Source organism: Phascolarctos cinereus, unplaced genomic scaffold (assembly GCF_003287225.1).
Source record: "Phascolarctos cinereus isolate Bilbo 61053 unplaced genomic scaffold, phaCin_HiC Scaffold_4;HRSCAF=312, whole genome shotgun sequence".
NCBI lineage: Eukaryota > Metazoa > Chordata > Mammalia > Diprotodontia > Phascolarctidae > Phascolarctos > Phascolarctos cinereus.
In genome coordinates, this window is record NW_027555847.1 from 486,718,340 (window position 1) to 486,741,892 (window position 23,553).

Here is a 23,553-nt window from a genome sequence, read left to right on the forward strand (position 1 = left end):
GCAACATAATATAGTAGAAAAATTAGTATCTTAGGAGTCAGCAGACTTAAGTTCTAGGCTAGACTCTATCATGAACTAGTTTTTTTGTTTTGAATAATTAATTTTTAGTTTTCAACATTCACTTCCATAAGGTTTTGAGTTTTAAATTTTCTACCCCTCTCTCTACTTCCCCCCCTCCAAAATGGTGTGCAACCTCATATAGACTCTACTTATACATTCATATTAAGCATATTTTCCCATTAGTCATGGTGTAAGAACAATTAGAACTAGTGGGAGGAACTTCAAGAATGATAGCTTTTTGTTTTTTAAAATAAATGTTCCATTGATGATTTTTAAAATATCACTGACTCTTCCCAATGACTTGATTCTGCCCCCCCTACCAAAATAGAACTCTCCCTTGTAACAAAGAAGTATAGGTATAGCAAAAGAAATAGCATATTGATGATATTTTCTCATTTTATCAGTAGTCTACTGTGTATTGGCCAGAACCTACATTGTACTGCCCTTCTTGTGGCATGGAAGGCATGTTTCACCACTGAGGCCAAAATTATTCACAATTTTGATCATATTTCTGATATTGTTCAGTATTATATTCCTTTACAGCAGGTATCATAGATTGGGATCTATGGATATTGGGAAGATAAAGATGATATGCTCCAACCACCCTTATTTTATAGGTGAGAACATTAAGTTACAGAGAGGTTAAGTTGATTTGACAAAGGCCACACAGAGTAAGTAGAGCCAGGATTTGTACATGAGCTTCTACTCTAAATATGCTGCTTTTCACTGTATTGTGCAGATTTGTGGTCACTGAATCAAGTGGTCTGTTGGCACTGCTCTATTTTTTTATCAGTTTCTACAAGTAACGTAAATTTTCTTGAATTCTGTATGTTTGCCATTTCTTACAGTGCAATAGCATTTCATTACCTTTGTTCTCCAGAATTTATTTAGCTATACACCCAATTAATGGATATCCACTTGGTTTTTGGCTCTTTGCTGCCATAGAAGTGTTTTTAAAAGTTTTCATATACCTGAAGCCTTTTTTTCTTCTTTCACCTCTTTAGGATATGTGCAACTAGTAGCTTTATCACTGGGTCAAAAGGTTATACATAGTTCAGTGACTTTTTGAATATAATTCAAAATTTTTTCTAGAGCAGTTGAAAAAATTCACGGTTCTTCCAACAATGTCTTAACATTCCTGTTTTCCTACTGCTTCTCCCTAAAGTTTATTATCATCTTTTGTCATTGATTATTTATTGTGAGATGAAGCTTCAAAATTATTTTAATGGACATTTTTCTTACTAGTCATAATGAAACATTATTGTTGGTAGTTTATATTTCTTCTTTTAAGAACTGACTATTCATATCTTTTGACCCTTTCATATTGGGGAATGGCATTTGTTCTTTATATTAATTCCCTAAATATCTTGAATATGTGTCTCTTACCTAGCCATTTGACATGGGGCAAATAATTTCCTCTTTTTGGTACTTCCTTATATTGAAAATGAAGGGGTTAGACCATGTTTTTTCTAAGTTCTTTTTCATCTATTAAATTCTATTATTTATAATATAATATAATTTGAGAAAAATCTGAGGAAAAGCCATTCATTCACTCATGTCTTAATTTAAGATATAACAAATTGTAATTTCAGCAGTCAGAACTATTGAACCATGGTGAACCATCATCTACCATTGTGCCTAGTACATAATAGAATTAGAGACTTCATGAATTTTTTTGTGCTACTGTAATTTGAAGAGACCTAAGACCATTTGCTCTACCTGTCTCATTGTACAGATGAGGAAACTGGGGCCCACATGCAACTAGAGCCAGAATGAACTAGACCTTAGGTTCCATGATTCTTATGTCATTAAAGCATTCTGTATAATATGAACTGTTGTATAGATAGGAGCTGATACTATTTGCACTATACTGGCATCATTCAAACAGTTGTTTAGTTGAAGGAATGAATGAAAGAAGTTGACCTATGAAAGCTATCAGTAATAATTTTGTTGAACTTCTACCTAGTTAGTTTTGATTGCTGTTATTTTTTGTTATTGTTTGTTACATTTTGTATAGGTGACCTAGTCGGTTTATTTTATTTGAACCTTAATAATGTGAGACTGAAAATAGGTGTTATGGAAGAAAAAAGGTTTGAGAAGAGATTTAAAGGAAAAAAAGTCATTTGTAGGAGAGGGAAGTAGGCTTAGTGGGATTTTTCCAAGTGAAAATAAATATTTAGAAAGGAAATGGATGGCAATGCCTATTTGAAATAAAGAGAGAAAAGCATTATATTTGATAGGAGAAAATAGTTGAAAGAGTCAGATTCATTAACAAATAGAAAAGGGATTATCACAATATATTATGTGGGAATTGAGACCACCAAATAAAGAGAAGATAGTGACTTTATTTTTGAAACATTGCTCATATTAAACGCATATTGCCATGGATGAATATTATTTGTGAGACTCACTAAAAGAAAGATTTATAAATTTCTTGTGATCAGTTGTTGTCATGCCTTCAATATCCCTTCACAGTGTATCAAGAAAGATTTAAGTTATTAGTTGTGTTTCATTGTAATATATGAAAGTTCAGATTTGGAGAGAAAGTTCAAATTATGCTTGTTAGCATAATAATGATTAAGAAACCACATTAAATTTTTCAAAATTGGTGAACATTTTAGAATTTACATTGTAGAAAGAGCAATAAGTATACAGTGTGCAAAAAAGTTCTTTTTTTAAAAATAAATGTTTCTGGTAGAAAATGTAATAAATGTTTGGCCATCTCTTTTTTTTGAATATTTTGGTTTACTAATTTGATGAAAAAGATTTGTACTCATTTGAAATTTAAATAAGGAAATTACTTTTAAAATTGCAAATTAAGCTTGGAATTTGCAGGCTTTTAAAAAAGGGTAGTAAGTATATTAAGTGTTTATTCATAATGAATTTTTCTTTTCTTGATTAGATGATAACAGAGATAATGGGGAAATCACAGTGCTTTCTCGTGCAGCCCAGAAAGGGTTTAATAAGGTTGTAGTAAAGCATCTAAAAAAATCAAAGACCATCTTATCAGTAAGTAAACTATTTTTTTCTACTTCACGCTTCAGTGACTGGAACGTAAGAGTTGGTGGTAATCTCAGATTGAAAAAAATAACTAAAATATAAATTTTAAATCTTTACTTATATACTAAGTAGATTGAATAATTCAATATAGTAATTATTTTAGTGAAGTTATAGTAATAAGATTATACTGTACAATAACTACTATTTTGGTTATTTTTTCAGTGCATTTGCTCTCCTTACTTCCATAATGTAATGGATTGTGATTGAGAATGTAATGTGACTTTCTGTTTTAATTAGCTAGTTTTCATCTTTTATGTATTTGAAATTATGGTCCCAAAACTCACTCATATATAAAGATTCCTTGGCTAACTATCCTGATGGTCGTTGTTTTAAAAATGTTTTGCACCTAAGAGACTATCTTATAGATAGGTAGTTGAAAATGTTATAGAAAGAATTGATGTAAAAGGTGTTATCCATTTAAAATTTTAAATCCTGCAAAATCCAGAGCCTATAATGCTAAAGAACATGAAGCTAGTACTAGAAGATGGCAGCCCTTAACTAAGAGATTTGCAGACTTCTTATATGACTAATACCCATCCTGTAAACTTTTTCATTTTCATTCGTTTTACAAACATTTATAATGTGCCAGACACTGTGCTAAGAACAGGGATACAAAGGGGGAAAAAACTGCCCTCAAGGAGTTTACATTCTACAGAATGAAATACTTTGACCTTGTTTTGAATTTAGCAGCTATTAATATATTTCTGTGGTGATACACCACCTCTGATGCCAAAAATTGAAGATGAAGCTTTCATATTGAAGGATACATTGGTCTCGGACATCTGGAAGCTGATTTTTTGGTGCATCTTAAATAGTGTTGTGTCTCCTATGCTAAGATATTACATATCAATTATATATGGCTCGTAAAAGGAGCTCAAAGTATTATCACTGTTAGAAAAATTATTTTATTTCTCTTTTAAAAGCCAAGTCCCTAATAGATTTTTAAATGGTTACAAAATTACCTCTACTAATCTTTGTGCAAACATGAAAGGATGAAGAGATGTCCTTGGAAGCTGTGAGAGCTCGAGTGATTCGAGTGCTTGGATCTCTGGGAGGACAAATAAATAGGAATCTTGTTACAGGTAAACCTGTTAAGTTGCTTCCAGGTATATTTAATTTCAAAGAATTCTTCTAAATTTATTTATGCTACATACATGTACATACTCTTAAAATTATGGCTATTAGTTTGTCAAATGCTTTGATTGCTTGCATGAAAGATATTATGTAACAAATTGTATCAGTGATTTTTAGGCTGATTCTGTCATATGTCCTTCCTAGTTTTTGGTTTTTTACACAGAATCAAATGAAAACAGTTCACTCTGGTTTCTTTACTGATTCTGGTTAACTTAAGAATTTCAATCAGCTTTTTAAAACCTCTCCTTGACATTTGAGGAAATTATTGTTTGTCGTTTTTGGTAGGAAGTACTATGTTCATATAATAAGCATCTCTTTTAAAAATTTGAACTTCATAGTTATATGTGATATTTGATAAATATTTTGAAAGTTTAGAAAAAGTTTTTCCCAAATATTCTAGCTCTTATTCTGAAAGTGTAGTAAGCTGCCAGCAATATTGAATTTTAACACATCTTGTTGAGATAAATTTACCACCTAAAAGTGCTTACCATTGAAATAGTAATAATATCAAAAACAGTATTCAGATCCCAGTGTAAAGTTAAATTTTAGACTTTTATCCTACAAAATAATGTTATACTGCCCTTTTTGTACTCATTCAAGTTCCTTCTGATGTTCTCCTTTTTAACTTCTTAAGTGTATAATCCTTTTTCAGTGTTAGAAAGATTATGAATATAAATTATTTTTCTTAAATTTTTTAATAGCTGCTTCCTCAGATGAAATTATGAAGAAGTGTTTGGCATGGGATTCAGAGAAGAAACTGAGCTTTGCAGTACCATTTGCAGAAATGAAGCCTGTAATATATTTGGATGTATTTTTGCCTCGGGTCACAGAACTGGCTCTTTCGTCTAGTGACAGAAAAACTAAAGTATTTTCATTTTTTTTGTTTCAGTGATATCATTTTAAGTGAGATTTTAATGACTGTAATTTTTAAAAGACTTTTTCTTAAGAGTCACAAGCAAGCATTTAGGAAGGGGAATCTGTTTCAGCCACTCCATTATAATAATTGTTTTATTTTTATCTGTGCATCTGTCTGAAAACACATTATTCTACCTCTCCAAAATGATAATAAAAATCAAATTGTAAAAACAGTTGAAAGGGAAAACATGTAAGAAAAGTGGCTGGCAAATAATTAAGAGAAATTTTGTTTTCTGGTTGTATTTATAGTGGGTGGGGGGTCTTCCCACCAGATTGGCTCTCTCATCTCTTGCAGTTTATGGGAGGACATGGATAAAATTTACATAAGTTGGGCAGTTATAAGTGAGTTGTAACTTTTGTAATTGAAGGGAATTTTCATGTCATTGAGATTACAGATCCTTTGATATGTGACTATCAAAAACCCTTTATGATAGAAATATAGTATGCAAAGGACATATGCAAATTATTAATATAGAGACAGTTTTTTATGCAAGACAACTGAAAAGGCAGATAACCTCAAATTTAAAACATTATTTATTGTCCTGGCTATGTTATATGTCTTTTATGATTCAGCTTCCCTAGTAACCAAAAATGAACAGATATATATTCTAGATTAATGTTGTTTCTTATGAACAAGGAATATGTTAGCATTTATTAACCATAAGTGTAATATACTAAAAATAAAATTAATGTCTTTGTCCTTTTTAAAGCTTTTAAATTTAGATATTTTACTGTTTGGGCAGAAACATATCTATGAAGTGAACAAAGGGAGAAGCTCTATGTTTTCACAAGTGTCTCCTCAAATTAATTTGTATTTGAGTCAAATAGTACTCATCTGTTGCATTTTTAAATTTTGGTTTTACTTTATTTTCTTTGGGTTTTATTTTAAGCCCTATTTTTACAAAATGCTATAAACATTTTTCATTTGACCTAATACTGATATACACAATTTTGATAACTGTTTTTCTTATATTAGATTGCAGCCTGTGAACTGTTACATAGCATGGTTATGTTTATGTTGGGAAAAGCATCTCAAATACCTGAAGAAAGCTGGGTTCCCCACCCATGCATCAGCTATATAAGAAAACATTTCCTGTGCTACTTCGACTTGCCTGTGATGTAGATCAGGTAAATAGATTAATTATTTTTAACTTTGGGTTATAGTATGAAACTAATGTATGAACAGAGTGATATCTTCATGTCTAATTTATTTATGTAAACTAAAATAATGAAAAGTCATTTTTTTAAAATGCGTTTTTGAATGTTAAAATACAGTGGATTTTTGAAATGAGATTAAGATAAACGTCTAGAATGTAAGACTTTTAAAGGAGTAGTGGTGATCACCTTTGGAAAGAAAAAATATCTAATTGGAAATAGACTTTCTCTTTTCTTTTTACAAGCATAGGAGCAATATTTGAGATTTTTTCTGTCATGTTATTAGAGTGTAGTGGAGATACTTACTTTTTTGTGACCAGTAATCACCTTAAAGTAGCTTCCCTGGATTTTAAGGGAAGGAGAAAAGAATAAGTAGATAGGGAGATTCCTATTCAGTGTAGCTCTGAATCAGAAAAAGGAAAGTGACAGGTAATCTTTAGATAAATTTATTTCTCTGTTAAAAATTGCTTCAGCAGCTACCACTTACATTTTCTACAGTTAGAGTGTAAAGGTTCAGGGATTATACCATTGCCTGAAATTCTCAAAGGGAAGATAGCTCAAGAAGAAGGCTTTCAGAAACGTTTTTAAGCAATCTTGATGAGAATGTAAAAAAGATTCATGTAGTTAACTATAGGCACTTAATCTCTAGAGTTCAGATTTTGAAATGACACATATAAAAGTTTGAAGGAGAGTAATAAACCAGGAAGTAAATAAAAGAGTGGTACAAACCTGTAAACAATGTTAGGAAGGCTAAGTTTAAGATTGAACTGAGGCTCATGAAAAATGCAAAGTACAGCACAATGTTTTCAGCATTAAAAAGAACAAGAAAGAAATATTTCTCAGGGAGAATCATATAATATTTTTGGTTGACAGAAAAAAACTCAACTTCTCATTTGTTTCCATCTTTTCAATATATGACTAAAAGAATAAACATATCCCACAGAAAGTTGAAGCTCATATTTTGAGGGGATAGTAAGAGATCACTTAGTTGCTCTAAATTCAAAATTCTTGCCTGAACAGATGCTATCCCAGCTTCCTGCAGAACTCATGAGATGTAATTATTAAAGTGGTCTATGATCTTTAGGGAATTGTGAAAAAAATTTGAGACTGTGCTGGAAAACTAGAAATGTATAAATAAGTCCCAGTTTTCACAAAGGGGGAACAGTAGACTTGGAATCGTAATTTGATTTGACATTGATCCCCACCAAAATTCTAAAACATTTTATTACATTTGATTGTTTTGTGAGTACTTATAAATGGAAGTAGTGATCCCTACATTACTAAGAACAAAGCATGCCTGACTAACCTTATCTTTTTGATGCTTTTGCTGGACTAGTAGATCGGAGAAATATTGGAAATATAACTGAATTTTGTCAGAGCATTTGACAAACTCTCTAATGATTTTGTAGTGGAACAAGATAGGAAAAATACAGGCTGGGCAATAGTATGTAATTATGTAGAGTGTCACATGGTCATACCTAGTGAATGTTGTTTCCCATGAACTGAGTTGATTCTTGAATCTCCTTCACCCTGGAGTAAACCATTTTAATTGATTGAAAATTTGTCTCCAGCTAATCCACATAGCTTGCTGTCCTTGATCACATGTTGTTCAGTTTTTAAAAACTCAGTGACTTAGGTAAAGTTATAGACATCTCACTTACCAATTTGCAGTGGGGAGGGATAATTAATTTCTTGAATGTTAGAATCAATATCCAAAAATATGTTGACAGGCAAAACCAAGGTACTGAATCTTCCTGAAGTTCAGTTAAATAGCAGTAAAAATCAGATCATGTGTTCAGGGTTGGAAAATTAATAGAATAAGTATAGAATGCGTATGGTATGCCCAAGTTGTAATCATTGTGAAAAAGAGAGAAGTTTTTGCTACATTACAGCCTTAGTGATGTAGTTGGCAAAAAAGTAGTAGTAGTTAAGCTGCATTAGTAAAAAGTCTAGTATCCAGATCACACCTAGAGCGTTCTGTTCAACATTTTGTGAGGGACAGTGACAAACTGGAATTTGTCCAGCATAATACAATAAGCAGAAAATCCTGCCATCTGAGGAGTTATTGAAGAAATTAGGCTAAAGATTTAGGAGCATGAAAGCTGTCTTCAATAGCATGTTCATGTGGAACTGGATTTATTCTCTTAGACTTTTTAGAGCAGAACTAGAGCTGCTGCGTAGAATTACAGGGTGGTGGAAATTATCCCTTGTACTCTAGCTCTGTTTAAATGACAACATTCTGAAAATGAGAACTGTGTAAAAATGGAGTAACTTGCCTTTTATGGTAGTGAGCTCCCTGTCACTATGAGTCTTTAAATAGAGGCTGTATAACTTGTCAAGAATGTTGTAGAAAGGTTTTGTGCTTCAGTTAAGGGTTGGATGAAATGACTTCTAAAATGTTGTAATTGTATGATTTCTGGACTGCATATTGCTGTGATGATATAGTAATAGTCTGCCCTATTTGGAATGTCAGATAAGCTACTCTAATTTGAAAAGAAAGAGATACAGGTGTATCTAATGAATGTTTATAATGTTATGACCTAGGTGACACGGCAGCTGTATGAACCACTTGTCATGCAAATGATTCACTGGTTCACCAACAACAAGAAGTTTGAAAGTCAGGACACAGTGACGTTACTAGAAACCATTCTGGTAGGTGGTGATTGATTTCTCTGCTTTTTCTGTTGGCCAATAACATAGAGTGTATATTTGGACTTTTAACAAATAGATCGTTAAAGAGAACAAAATAATTTTTTAAACTAATTTCTAATTAGGTGATATGGGTTTTAAAATATTTTATTTTGTTTAAGGCGTTAAAATATATTTTAATGAGTCAAAATGCCTTGTTGGTAAAATTTAAAAGTTTTCCTGTGTGGCAAGAAAATATTCACAAGTAGGCTAAGGCTTAACCTAGGTCAAGTCAAAAGATAACTTAAAACTGTTGACTTTTCTCAGAAAAATAAAAAGCCTCAACATGTCTAAAGTGGAACTCATCTCTCCCTTAAGCCCACTCTTTTACCTAATTTCTCAACTTCTGTTAAGGACACTTCTGTTCTTCCATTAACCAAGGTTTGCAACTTGGGACTTGTCCTCAACTCTTCATCACCCAAAATACCCTCTTACTTCAGTTGCCCAGTCTTAAAAATTCCAAGGCCACAGCATCTCTCATCCCTTTTGCTTCACTCACACTGTCACCACCTTAGTTCAGGCCCTTATCACCTTTCGATTGAACTATTGCAAGAGCCCCCTAATTGGTCTGTATGAAAGAATGAATGATAAAGCATTTCTTAAATGTTTACTGTGTGCCAGGCATTGTGCTAAAGTTAGAAATATAAGCATTTAAGAGAGTCCGTGCTGTGAAGGAGTTTGGGGGGGAAAAAAGTAAAAGGGAGCAAGAAAGAGGAGAAGAGGATGCCTGCATGGTGGAGAAGTGGTCTGTTTCTGGGCATGATAATGTGAACATTTACATATCAGAATCTCAAGGGCAGAGTCCAAGGTTTTGGTTGGAGAGGGATGAAGATGATGGCAGGACTATAAGCAGGTATGGTTTGGGAATGGCCAAGAAGTGATGCAGAGTTCTGGACAAGAAACTTTCCCCAAAGTTTCTCCCACTCCAATCCATCATCCACGTATATGTCACAGCTCCCAAAAGCCTGTGGTACTGTGATGCAAAGAATTATCATCGCTGATAATTGGAGAGACCAGTTTCAGTGGAATGAGCCTGGAAGTCAGAGTTTGAGGTGTTGAGAAGTGAATGACGCCTTGGAGGCCATGAGAGTAAATGATTTAGAATGTTTGCCTTTCTTCCAAGCTTCCCTTAAGCGCCACTTCCTAGAGGACAGCCTTCCTGATCACAGCTGCTATTAACTCCCTCCCCGAAATTGCCTTCTTTTTACTTTGAATAAATTTTGTGTATTCATACACACATGTGTACACATTTGTTGTTTCCTTGAGAGAATATAAATTCCTTGAGGGCAATAATCGCTTCGTTTTTGTCTTTGTGTCCCCAGCAACTAGCACTATGGCTGGTGTGTGATAGATGCTTAATAAATGCTTGTTGATTAATCATTTGGTCAACATATACAGTTATTTTTAGTGATCCATTGTAATCAGATCATTTAATCCTTCGGTTGGATAAGTCCATGACTCTTTCAATTTCTTGCTGCTGCTTGCAGACAGTACTAGACAGTTTCAGAGGAATTTGTTTCCCTTTAAGTTTGTGTGTGTCTGTGTGTGTGTGTGTGTATGTGTATGTGTATATATTGTACAGAGAAAGAGAGAGGGAGGGATGGGAAAGAGAGAGAAGAATGGAGAGAGAGGACAAGGGAAAGGGAGGAGTGGAGGAGGAATATTAGAGATAGGAACAGAACCTGTGATTTCATTGGACTAGGGAATTCCTGGATGAAAAACCTTCTGTCATTTCAGGTTTCCACCCTACCTGCTTCTTCTCTGAGAGAGTGCCCAGACATTAAGACATTAAGTTAAAGATCACACAATCCATATGTATCAGGGTGGGAATCGAAAGATGGTTCTGAGATTGGAGCTCTCTGTGCGTTCACATACTTTTGCTGTTGCTCTGGCTCTTACTCTCATTCTTTTATGCTCTTTTTCAGAAGAGTAGTTTTTAAAATAGAAAAGTTGCTAGCCTTGAGTTCAGAACACCTGGGTTCTGTTGTTCATTGCCTGTGTAAATTTGGTCAATGAATTCAACCTTTATGAGCCTCAGTTTCATCATCTGTAAAGTTAACCAGATGGTCTAAACATCTTTCTAGCTCCAAATCTTGTGATTTAGGATCCTAGATTTTTAAAAATTATAAAAGGTAGTTTACTTCGATGGAGCTATCTAATTGACGTGGGTACTCCTTCCCACAGTGCAGATTGCAACCCGTTCACATTTTCTACTGTCAGGAGTCAGAGTCAGTAAACATTTATTAAGCACGAACTGTGTGCCAGGCTCTGCTGAGCACCAAGGCTGCAAAAAAAAAGATGTGAAAACCCCTGCTCTCAAGATCGTAATGTAATGGGTGTGACTCCTCTCCATATCCTTCTGTAAGTTCTCTGTGCAGTGTCCACTTAGTCTCACCAGGATAGGAGTGGAGGAGGGAGAATATCCTTTAGAGCAATTGATATTACATGGATGCTATGAAGCCCACTGGCTGTGTGTCAGATATCCTTTACTCTTCATGTACGTCTAGTCCAATAAACATAAACATTCTAGTCATATACCTGTTGCTCAATAATTAAGTTAGCCAAACATTTATTAAAACTTTTTATATTTATAATATTGTGTGAGGCATTAGAAAAAATAAATTTAGTAAAAACAAAGTTCTTTTACTCACAGAACTTAAAGCAGTGGTGGGGAGCCTGCAGCCTTAACACCACATGTGGCCCTCAAGTGTGACCCTTTGACTGAATCCAAACTTCACAGAACAAATCCCCTTAATAAGACGATTTGTTCTGTAAAACTTGGACTCAAGTCAAAAGGCTGCACCCAAAGACCTAGAAGGCCACAGGTTTACCATACCTGACTTAAAGTATAGTAGGGATATGTTGCATTTAGAGAAAAATAACAAATAGCAAAACAATATGAGGTGCCTTTAGTGTGCTAAGGGTAGGGATGGGTAATGAATAGATGGATCACAGAGCTGACAGTGCAGCCTTTGCTATTTCTCTAAAATGTTCTATGGGGATCGCCAAGACAGAATTTATTTTTATTTCTAATTTTTTTTCTCTTTTATTTCATTTGATATATTTATTTATTATTGTTTTTGAATTGGTGGTAAAGACAGCTGCATTCATTTGGAGCTCCTAACTTTGCCATCTCACCAGAAGGCCTCCCATGACCTTCTTAACCCTCTTAGCATTATTTCTTGACATTTGCTTGTTAAAACATGAATTTGTTTAGCTTCCATAATCCTCTGCCATTTTCTTGATTTTTGAGTAATTAATTTAAGCTGTGGGCATTGCATGATCAAAGAGGCAGGTCTACTTTTAATGCCATGATTTATTTTATTTCTTGTGTATTAAGCTGATTAGTTCTTTTAGATATTTCCCCTTTTTATATGTATACTCCAGACCACGTGTGTCCTTGAAGCTGAAGTTTCCCCACCCCTACTCCAGACTATTCATTTTTGTGTCCAAATAGAGGTACTCTATTTTTACACAGTTATTCTAGTTATTTTACTTTGTGTATCAGCTTTGTAATACTCCTAAACCTTGTGTTTTTCTCCAGAAACACAGCTATGATTCTTTTCCTTTCACAGCTGTTTTAAATACAGTATAGATATATCTTTACCTATTCTCTTACAGATTTCTTTTTATCTCTTTGGTATGTAAGACCTATTAGTTGTTTCACTGAATCAAAGAGTATGCTCCATTAATAGCTTTTGGGGCACAGTTCCAATTCCTTTTCAGAACGATTGAATTAGTTCATATCTCTACCAGCAGTGTTGATTTACCTCTTTTCCTACAGCCCCTCTAGCATTTGTCATTTTCCTTTTTTGTCCACTTTGCAAATCTGATTGGTATGAGGCAGAACTTCAGAGTTAAATTAATTTGTATTTTTCTAATTATTAGTGATTTAGAGTATTTTTTTCATATGGCTATTGAAAGCCTGGATTTCTTCCATGAAAACTGCCTGTATATATCCTTTGACAGTTTATCACTTGGTGAATGGCTCTAATGTTGAATGAGTTCTGTATATATCTTAGAAATGAAACCTTTATCAGAAAGATTTGCTGGAAAGATTTTTTCATATTTATGTACCTCTTTTAATTTTAGCTGCATTGTTTTTGTTTATGACAAAAATTTATGTATGAATAATTATTTAACTTCATTTTTTTCTGGCAAACACAGAATCTTTATAATAGTCCTATATGTGAAGCAGCATAGTGTAATGGATAGAGCATTTAATTTGGAGTCAAGAAGACCTCAGTTTGGCTCCTGACTTGGATACTTACTAGCTTTGTGACCCTAAGCAAGAGTCACGCTTCTCTGGACCTCAGTTTCCTCATCTGTAAAGTAAGGGGATTGGATTTAGGGATTTCTAAAGTTACTTATGATACTAAAACAGTAATCCTATGACATAGAAATAAAAGTTTACAACACAGTGATTTGCCTCTTGTTTTAGGATGGCATAGTGGATCCTGTTGACAGTACCTTGCGAGATTTTTGTGGTCAGTGTGTTAGAGAGTTCTTAAAATGGTCCATTAAGCAAACACCACCTCAGCAGCAAGAGAGAAGTCCTGTGAACACTAAATCACTCTTTAAGCGTCTGTACAGCTTTGCACTTCACCCCAGTGCTTTCAAGAGACTAGGAGCCGCACTTGCTTTTAACAATATCTATAGAGAATTTAGGTAAGTGAACAAAAATTGAACATTATCTTTTCTGTATTTAAATAATTAGTGTGATTTGGGATTAGTAAATTAATTTTGAACAGGGAATATATGTTTGACTATTTGACTATATTATACATTATTGATGTGTGTTATGTTATACTTAATTATGTATTATGTGTGACTGTTATACACATCCATACTTTTAAAAAATAAATACTGATATTTCTTGTCTTTACGTCTACATTTGCTAATGTATCTCCCTCCCCTAGAGAACCCAGTAGTTTAATAAAGAATAAAAAAGAGGAAAAAAATGGTTCAGAAAAAGTAACCAACACATTTAAAAATTCTGACATTCGTTTTAGTGTTTTATATTCATAATCCTTTCCCTCTTTGAAGAAGAATTCAAAGTGTCTTCTCAGCTGGGCTCCTCTTTGACTTTCTTGATGGGGTCAAACTTGGTCATTTATTTATACACACATGTACACACATTCTCTCTCTCTCGAATATGTTGTTTTTCGAAAACACATGTATGTGTATATATACATACATACATACACACACCCATACATATATATATAATCAACAGAAATCTACAAACCCAAACACAAACCAAAACCTTTTTACTAATTATATAGTCAAACCAAACAAATTTCCACATTGATCATGTCCAAAAAAAACATGTCTCATTCCGTACATTGAGTCCTTCACCTCTCAGGTAGTGCCACTAGCTGGTGGTGCAGTAGTTAGAGCATTTCGCCTGGTGTCAGGAAAACCTGAGTTCAAATCTGTTCTCAGACACTTAATGGTTGCGTGACCCTGCGTAAGTCATTTTACCTCTGTCGGCTTTGTTTTCCTCGACTGTAAAATGGGGGTGACAATAGCACTTACCTCTAAGGGATTTTGTGAGGATCAAATCAGTGTAATATTTGTAATATTTTACAAATATTAGTATGGTTCTTAGCACATAGTAGGCACTATATTCTCTAAGAAAGCAGCAACAGCCCCAGACCAGACTTTCCCTCTAGAATTGTGGGAGAGCCCAGACCTAGCATCAAGTTTGAAGTAAAGGAAGTAGACTGGGAAAATAGGCAAACAAAAAGAATCTCACCATAATGAGATATTATGATGGTAGGGATGCTCAAGGCACAAAACCAAAAGAAGAGAATGGCTCCAAAACATCTATAAGCAAAGCTTCAGAGAAAAATAAAGTTTGGGCTAAATTCCTAGGAGAGATAAAGCTAAGAGTTAAAAAAAATTTATAAATGTTTTCATAAGTGGAATGAGAACTCTTGAGGGAAAAAATGGGAAAAGAAATGAGAGCTATGGAAGAAAGAATTGGAAAAAGAATTAACAGCTTGGCACCAGAACTACAGAATCTTGCCAAAGCAACAAACTCCTTGAAAGTTAAAATGGACCAAATAGAAACTAATGACTTCATGAGGCAACAAGAAATATCAAACAAAGTCAAAAGGCTGAAAAATAGAAGAAGGTGTATGGTATCTCATAGCAAAAACAACTGACCTGGGAAACAGATTGAGGAGAAAAAAATTTTAAAATACCTTAACTGCCTGAATGTCATAACCAAAAAAAGAACCTAGACATATTTCAAGAAATCTTAAAAAAGACAAAACAACTATCCAAATCTCCTCGAAACAGAGAGCAAAGTGAAAATAGACTCTCCTGGTCATCTTATGAAAAAATCCCCCAGATGAAAACTCCCAGTAACATCATAGCCAAAATCCAGATCCTCTAGGTCAAAGACAAAAGACTCCAAGCAGCCAGAGAGAAAATTCTAATTCTGAAGAGCCAGTCAGGATCATGCATGATTTTTCAGCCACCACTAAAATGAAGTGCATAGGTTGGAATGTAATATTCCAGAATACGTAGTCTGTGGGCTTACAGCCAACAATAACTTACCCAGCAAAATAGAGTACAGGAGGAAAAAAATGGAACTTTAATGAAATACAGGACTTCTAAGTATTCCTATTGGAAAAAAAAACAGCTGTAAAGAAACTCTGGAGTTCAAACACAGGAATGAAGAGAAGCACGTAAAGGTGAATGACAGAACAATGATAAAGGACTAAATAAGGATTAACTGCTTACATTCAGTTATGGGAAAATGTTAGATGTGTCACTTCTGAAATCTGTCATCATCAAGGCTCATGGAGTCTAATTAGAGTTCTGTTCTGATGACCTTCAGAATAGAGAGTGGTAAAGGAATACACTGAGGGGGGATGAGAAAGGGAAACTAGGAAAATTATCCCGCATAATCAGGGTGTACAAGCAGACATCTCTACAAACGAGGAGGGGATGGTGGGGACGGATGAATACACACACACACACACACACACACACACACACACATGAGTTAGGTACAGAAATACATTTCAACAGGGAAACAGGAGAGAAAGGGGAGAAGGGAAAAGAGGGAATTAAAGGGAGGGTAAATTTAGGGAGGAATTAGTCCAATGCAAAACAAACTAAGGATGTACAAAAAGTTTATACCTCTTTTTGAAGTGGCAAAGAATGAGAATCTGAACGGGTGTCTAGAATACATGTCTAGGGAATACATGAACAAGTTATGGTATATAAACATGATGGAATACCATTGTGCTGAACTTGTATCAACATAATGATCAACCAGGATTCTAAGAGATTAGTAATCAAATGTATTACCTACTTCCTGATAGAGGTGAAGGACTTAGTGCAGAATGAAACAAAAATTTTTTGGACCTGGCCAAAATGAAAATCTGTTTTGATTAATTCTACTTGTTTGTATTGGGTTTTATTTTTCTTATGTTCTCAATTTGGAAGGAGGGGGATTGGAATGAGAGGGTGAGAAGGCAATCTTGGCTTTTAAAACAAAGTATTCTTAAAAATTTTCTTTTAAATTAAAACGGGGGGGGGAGGAAGAGATTTAAAGGAGATCGTTGTAAATAAGAGATTACCTGAAGTAGAATTAATTGAGTTATCAAAATGGAGAGACCATGATGTCATTTGGCCAATCAACAAGTGCTTTCAGTTTATTAAGTGCCTTCTGTGTGCCAGGCATATAGTGTGCTAAGTACTGGGAATACAAGAAAATTTTTTTAAAAAGTCCTCTTAAGAAGGAAGAAAGTTGTGGGGAAAACACTGTGCATTAGATGGGTACCATTTCCAGTTTTATGTAGCAGGGACAGCACTGTGCCAGACACTGTAGGAGTTTGTAGTTCAGAGAATGCTCTCTACTGTTGGTCTGCCTGTTCTTGGTGAAAACCCTGTCATAGACTAGGATTTTAAAAAAAGGCAGGATAAATAAATCCCTCTTGACCTTTGTAGCCAAGTTATAATGAAAAACAGCAAATATGTCAAGGGATTTCAAAAATCTTGTATTGTTAGAGTCCTTAGCCAAAATGCTAGCTTTTACTTAATGTTTTGGGGTGGTAACATATTTTCAAACCTCATTAATTTTATTGAATGAGGTTTATTTTTTCTTACTATGTAATCTATCTTATATATTAAATTTTATGCTCATTTTTGTCTTAATTGTCTTTTGAGATTTCTACCTTAGTTTCTTTATTTCTTTAATGGATAGCTTTGCTCTTATCAGGAGAGATTGCAATGAATCCACTCTTCATCCTATGTAACTCTTGTTTGTGTGCTTACCCCATAAAGTGCTCTCCAAACATATGGGGTCCTTCTCAATCTTTACATTATTGTATGGGTACCAGTGGACACCATTCTCTACATGAGATTGGCTCACTTTCTTTTCTTGTCATACATCCCTTTAATAATATCTCTAATAACACATACTAGCCATGCATATCACCATTACTCTTTGGGTCACTTTCAACTTTAATTCCTCAAAGAGGATGGTCTGTGGAGCTGACATGTCAGCACATTTTTCTTGAAGAAACATTGCAGAAGGGTAACGACCTGGGCTAAGAGTTCAATAGGACTGTGTCTCTTTTAAACTCTGAAACAAATGTCCTTCCTTGATTTTAAGGTAGATGTACACCCCATAATGTTAAATGGCTGAAAAGTACAGACATTTATTAAGGCAAAAAAAAAGCATCTTTTTGAACTTTCTTCTTCATGGGGTTGTTGGGAAGATTATATCAGATGCCTATGTCAGTTCACTTTGCAAGCTCTTAAGCTTATTTTGCCATTGTTTGATGCATCCTTTTGTAATTGGGGCTTAGTCTTACGGCCTGATTTTGAAATTTTTACTGGTGGAGAAATACTTCAGCTGCAGAGCTATGCCTTTTTATCTTACTAATTTTTTAACATACATTTAAAATTGTTTTACTTTTGGGCCTCTTCATATTTCTTATTTACTATATTCCAATTTTTTATTTTACAGAGAAGAGGAGGCCCTTGTAGAACAGTTCGTCTTTGAAGCCTTAGTCATTTATATGGAAAGTTTGGCCTTAACTCATGCAGATGAGAAATCTTTAGGTAAGTTGTATTTAATTTTTTTGTATTTTAATACTCTATTGAGTATTTTCAGTGTAACAAAAATCTTTCATAAGGTAGCACTTTAAAAATGAAATATTGTCTTAAGCTTGTGAATGCAAACTTAGTTCTATTCCCTCTAACAATGGAGAGAGAGTATAGCCCCTTTATGCTTTATGAGACAGTTAAATAAGCTGTTTTGGCCAGAAGAAATCTTCAATCAAAAGAAGTGGTTAAACTTGTGGTGAGAAGCCTCTGTTTAATCAGCAAGAGACTTTAGGAAGTTTTTTTTTTTTAACGGATAAAGTAAAAAAAATATAGCACTTGCCAAAGCTTCAGAAAATTTCATCCATGTGCAGTATCTTAATGGAGTAACATAGGGCACATATTTTATGTATTTACACCTTGTATTCCACACAATACTTCATATGTGCAAGGTACAAAACAGATATCTGTAATCAAATCAGTGAACTTGGGTCTCTCTTCCAGAGAAGGGGAACAAGGAACTGACCAATATAAAAAAACAAGAAAAAATATAGCAAATGGAAGAGAAACTCATAATATTAATGAGCTATAATAAGTTAACCTCTCTAAGCCTTCACCTGCAAATGAAGGGATTGGTCTAGTGATACTAAAGTTTTTTGCAGTTGTGAAATATTATGGTTCTTTTTCACTAAGTTGAACATAAAGTTTTTTTTTTTCTCGTGCCTTTATCTTTTATTATGCCTAGATTGCTCTGATTGCTAAAAGGAGAATCTTATTCACCCACCAAGATACCTAAGCCCATTTCCAAGGTGTTATTTTTATGCTTTACCTTCTGTGGCTTAACAGTATTTCATCAGGTTGGGTCTGAATGTTCTTAATCACTAATAACATCAGTGACCTCTTATACATTTATATCTATTTGCCACAATCAATATTTCAGTCTAATTAAAAATAATATAATCTATACTGTACTGTAATTTTAAGTCTTGAAGAATAGGAAAGATAAAAATAAAATAAATCTAAATATTTTATATGCACATTTTATGTATTCATAATTCTTAACAGGCTTCAATGCCAAAAGCCTAATATAGTGCTAACAACTAGCTAGTGTATTTGCTGTGGGAAAATGTCAGTTGGAGACTTTAATTAAGGCCAGAATGCAGTAGAATCCTTTGTTAGCTTAATGAAAATTCCCATGTGTTCATAGTGATTGTCACATTGAGTAAGATTCTGTTCTTGCTCAGAAAAACCAGAAAATGTACAATATTATTGAAATAAACTAGGGAGACCTAAATTTTTTTAAAAAGTTGATAAAATAGTATCTTTTATAGAACATGTTAAAAAAAAATTGACACTTGATAAAAGAGTGAACCTGTTAATTCCTATTTAGAGTTTGGGTGATAAATGATAAGGCAGTTTGTGAATATCAAGGAATTGTAGTGGACTACAGCTCAGTAGAAGTCAGCCATTTAACACAGCAGCCAAAAAAGCTAAAAAGATCTTAGGTCTGAGAGGTAATAATCTTACCGTGTTCTGCCTTGGATAGGCCACTGGAAGACTTATTTTTAGAAATACACTGGCAAGCTGAATAATATCCAGAGGAAGGCAGCGAGGGTTGTGAAGGGCTTCTACTAAATCTGTCTTTTCTCTCCATTTTCCTCCATATTTGCTTATATGCTTTAGTTTAATTTGGGAAGAATTGATGAGCTTATTAAATATTGTTATTATTTAAAATGCACATATAATTTTAAGTTAGTAGAGTCTGGCCTAAGGTTATTAAAATGTCATTGCACAGGTTTTGTGATCACTGAGAAGCCTGTGTCTCTCCCCATTCGACATATTAAGTTAAAATTGAGCTTCAGAGACAATTGCTACCCATATGACTCTGGCCAAGTTACTTGACCTCTGTCTGCCTCAGTTTCCTCATCTATAAAATGGGGATAATACAAGTAACAAAGAATTGTTGGGAGGGTCAAATGATCTTATCTGCAAAATGCCTTGCAAACCTTAAAGAGTTACTTAAATGCTAGCTATTATTGTTATTGTTTTTACATCATAGCTCTAGAATATTGATATTTCACTTGATAAGTGAAATGTTGTCCACATAAAATAGCCGAAATGCCTTTCTATTGGTCTCAATTCTCACCAGCAGTAGAATATACTCTTTTTTGACAGTCTGTGGTGTTTTGATTGAACAATGGACGTAGAGATTATACATTTGTTGAAAACATTTTGAGGTCTGAGAAATATTAAAATCTATGGGAAAAGGATACTTTTTGCCCTTTAATAATGATACATGGAAGATTGATAGGGAGACAGTGGTGTGACAAAAAGAGTTGGATTTGTAATCAGAAGGCTTAGTTCCTCTCCTGCCTCTGTCACCTACAGCCTCTGTGATTTGGGGCCAATTCTGTTAACTTAACTGGAACTCATTTTCTTCATCTGTAAAATGAGGTAGATGAGTTCTGAGGTTCCTTCAAGACTAGAATTTCAGTTGGTATAATAAAATTCCTATTTAAATCATTTTTATGCATGTAGTTCAATTTTTTTTTGAGAACAGGTACAATTCAACAGTGTTGTGATGCTATTGATCACCTGACGCGCATAATTGAAAAGAAGCACATCAACTTAAATAAGCCCAAAAAACGGCGCCTACCTCGGTTGGTACTGTTCTGTTTTTCTGCTCTAGCCTTTTTTTTAAACATAAAATTAGAAAGGATTACATGGTTTATGGTGTGAAATACTTGGTTTCAAGTTTATTGGACCTTTTGGAGAGGAGATTCTTTCTCTTTTTGCCCATCCCTATTCCCTTATTGTACAGTACTAACAATTACAGAATTTGACAAGAGTGAAAGAAATAGCTTAATAATTCAACTGAATTTAATTCAACAAACATTTAAGTGCTTACAGGGTGCTTATGTACTGATGATATAAAGACAAAAAAATAGAAGGGCCTGCCTTTCAGGGAGCTCACATTTTAATGAAACTTGTGCATAAATCAATACAAACCAAATTGAATAAAACACCAATCACTGGAGGGAGTCAGGAAAGACTGTGTCAGAGGTAGATTTTAAGTGCTAGAAGTGAGGATGGGGCACCAGCTACACACAGATGTGGAGACAGAAATAAAACGAAGCCAAGTTTGAGGAAAAGCTTGGTGGGGCAATTTGGCTAGAACACAGCATGTGTAAAGGGCAGTAATAGAGGAAAACTGTGACAAGAAATTAGGCTTTGGAAAGCTTTGAAGGCCAAGAGGCTTCTAATTAGTCTTTGAGGCAGTGGGAAGTCAGTAAAGGTTTTTTTGACCAGTGGTGAGGCATGGTGACAGGTCCATGCCTTAGATTATTTTGGTAGCTGTGTGAAGGATGAATTGGAGAGGAGAGAGATTACCTAATGAGATACCAATTAATAGGCTATTTCAGTAGTCCAGATGAAAAGTCATGATGCTCTCAGCTTAACGTGATATTTGGGGAGAAGAGACTGACAGAAGTCAGTCAGTGAACAAGCATTCACTGAGTGCTTGTTGTATGCCTGGCTCTTTTCTAATCACTAGGGTTACAAAAAAAAAAAGGCAGAAACATAGACCCTCCCTTCAGGAGCTCATAATCTAATGGGGAAGAAAACATGCAAAAAATTATGCATATGCAATATATAGTTCAAATAGAAGGTAGTCTGAAGGGGAAGGCACTAGCAGTGGGAAAAACTTGGAAAGGCCTCCTACAGAAGATAAGAGTTGAGTCAAATATTGAAGGAAATAGGAGGCAGAGGGAGGGCATTCTAGGCATGAGAAATGGCCAGTGAAAAGGCAGGGAGTCAGAAGAGGGTAAGATGCTTCATTGGATAAGAACTCTGGGCCACGAGTCAGGAAGACCTTAGTTCAAATTCAGCCCAGATACTTATTTGCTGTGTGATCTTGGACCAAGGCCATTAGCTTGTTTGCCTTAGTTTCCTCATCTGCAAAATGAGGATGATAATAATAGCACCTACCATGCAAGGTTGTTGTGAGGATCAAATGAGATAATAAATTTTAAAGCCCTTCGCATAATGCCTGACATATAGTAAGCACTATGTAAATGTTAGTTGTGGTGGTGGTGGTGGTGGTGTGCTTTTTGGGTTTTGAAACATGTTAACATGGGTTTTATGGTAAAATTTGTAGTGTGAGTAATGTCTACTAATTTGTAATTATTGTCTTGTTATTTTAGCGGATTTCCACCTGTTCAAACACTATGTTTATTGGATCTCGTCAAGTGGCTTTTGGCACAATGTGGACGCCCCCAGACAGAATGCAGACACAAGTCCATAGAACTGTTTTATAAATTTGTTCCTTTGCTTCCAGGTACCATAATCAATGTTGTGTTATAAAATGCTAATTTATGCAGAGGTTGAGGTTTATATGAGAAAAACTTTGCTTTTATTTCAGTTGAGTGGTATGTAGCATATTAGTATTTAGTGTGTGCTTTTTTTAAAAGTCTATTAACTAAAAAGAGCTGGTATTAAATAGTTGCATAAATGGCTGCTGTTGAATGATGATATTGAGGAAATTATTTTGAATTTTATAACTTTTTTTATTAAATAGTTTGATTTTTTAATTCTACCACAGTTTTCATTTTTTAAAGTCCATTTAATTTTATTTTAAAAAGTAAAACTACTCTGATAATACAGTATTCAACATTATATTCTATTTTTAATACACAGTGACATAAATGTGACTGTACTCTACTGTTTCAACATGTGATATCCTTAACTGCCTAGATATTTACCACTAAAGAGTCTTACTCTTTTTTTTATAATTTTTTTTTTTTAGCTAGGCAATGGGATTAAGTGACTTGCCCAGGGTCACGCAACCATTAAGTGTCATGTGTCTGAGGCCGGATTTGAGTTCCAAATTTTCACCCCATCTTGCCCCTCCTCCCACCCCAAGATGGCATGCATTCTGAATGTCCCTTCCCCTAGTCTGTCCTCTCTTCTATCTCTCCCCCCTTCTCTTATCCCCTTCCCCTTCTATTTTCCTGTAGGGCGCGACAGACTTCTGTACCTCATTTCCTGTATTTCTTATTTCCCAGTAGCATGTGAAAACTTTTTTTTTTAACATATGTTTTTAAAACTTTAGGTTTCAAGTCTTCTCCCTTCCTCCCTGCCCACCTACCCTCATTGAAAAGGCAAGCAACTCAATATAGGTTATACATGTGCAGTTATGCAAAACACTTCCATAGTAGACATGTTGTGAAAAACTAACTCTATTTCACTTAATCCTATCCTGCCCCCCCATTTATTCTATTCTTTCTTTTGACCCTGTCCCTCTTCAGAAGTATTTCCTTCTGATTACCCCCTTTCCCAATCTGCCCTCCTCTCTATCATCTGCCTGCTCTCTTGTCCCCTTCCCCCTTAATTTCCTGTAGGGTAAGACAGATTTCCATACGCAATTGAATGTGTATGTTATTCCCTCCTTAAGCCAAATCCTATGAGAATAAG

General features: G+C 34.5%; 1 protein-coding gene across 1 annotated transcript in view; it reads left to right on the forward strand.

Moving 5' to 3' along the window:
• PRKDC (protein kinase, DNA-activated, catalytic subunit) overlaps positions 1-23,553 on the forward strand; it is a 166,070-nt gene that overhangs the window by 29,919 nt on the left and 112,598 nt on the right. The window contains 10 exon segments of the mRNA XM_020992492.2: positions 2,963-3,069; positions 4,112-4,202; positions 4,956-5,119; positions 6,146-6,218; positions 6,221-6,297; positions 8,869-8,976; positions 13,454-13,680; positions 18,005-18,099; positions 20,642-20,741; positions 22,284-22,417. Coding sequence (XP_020848151.1) covers positions 2,963-3,069; positions 4,112-4,202; positions 4,956-5,119; positions 6,146-6,218; positions 6,221-6,297; positions 8,869-8,976; positions 13,454-13,680; positions 18,005-18,099; positions 20,642-20,741; positions 22,284-22,417 — 1,176 coding nt within the window.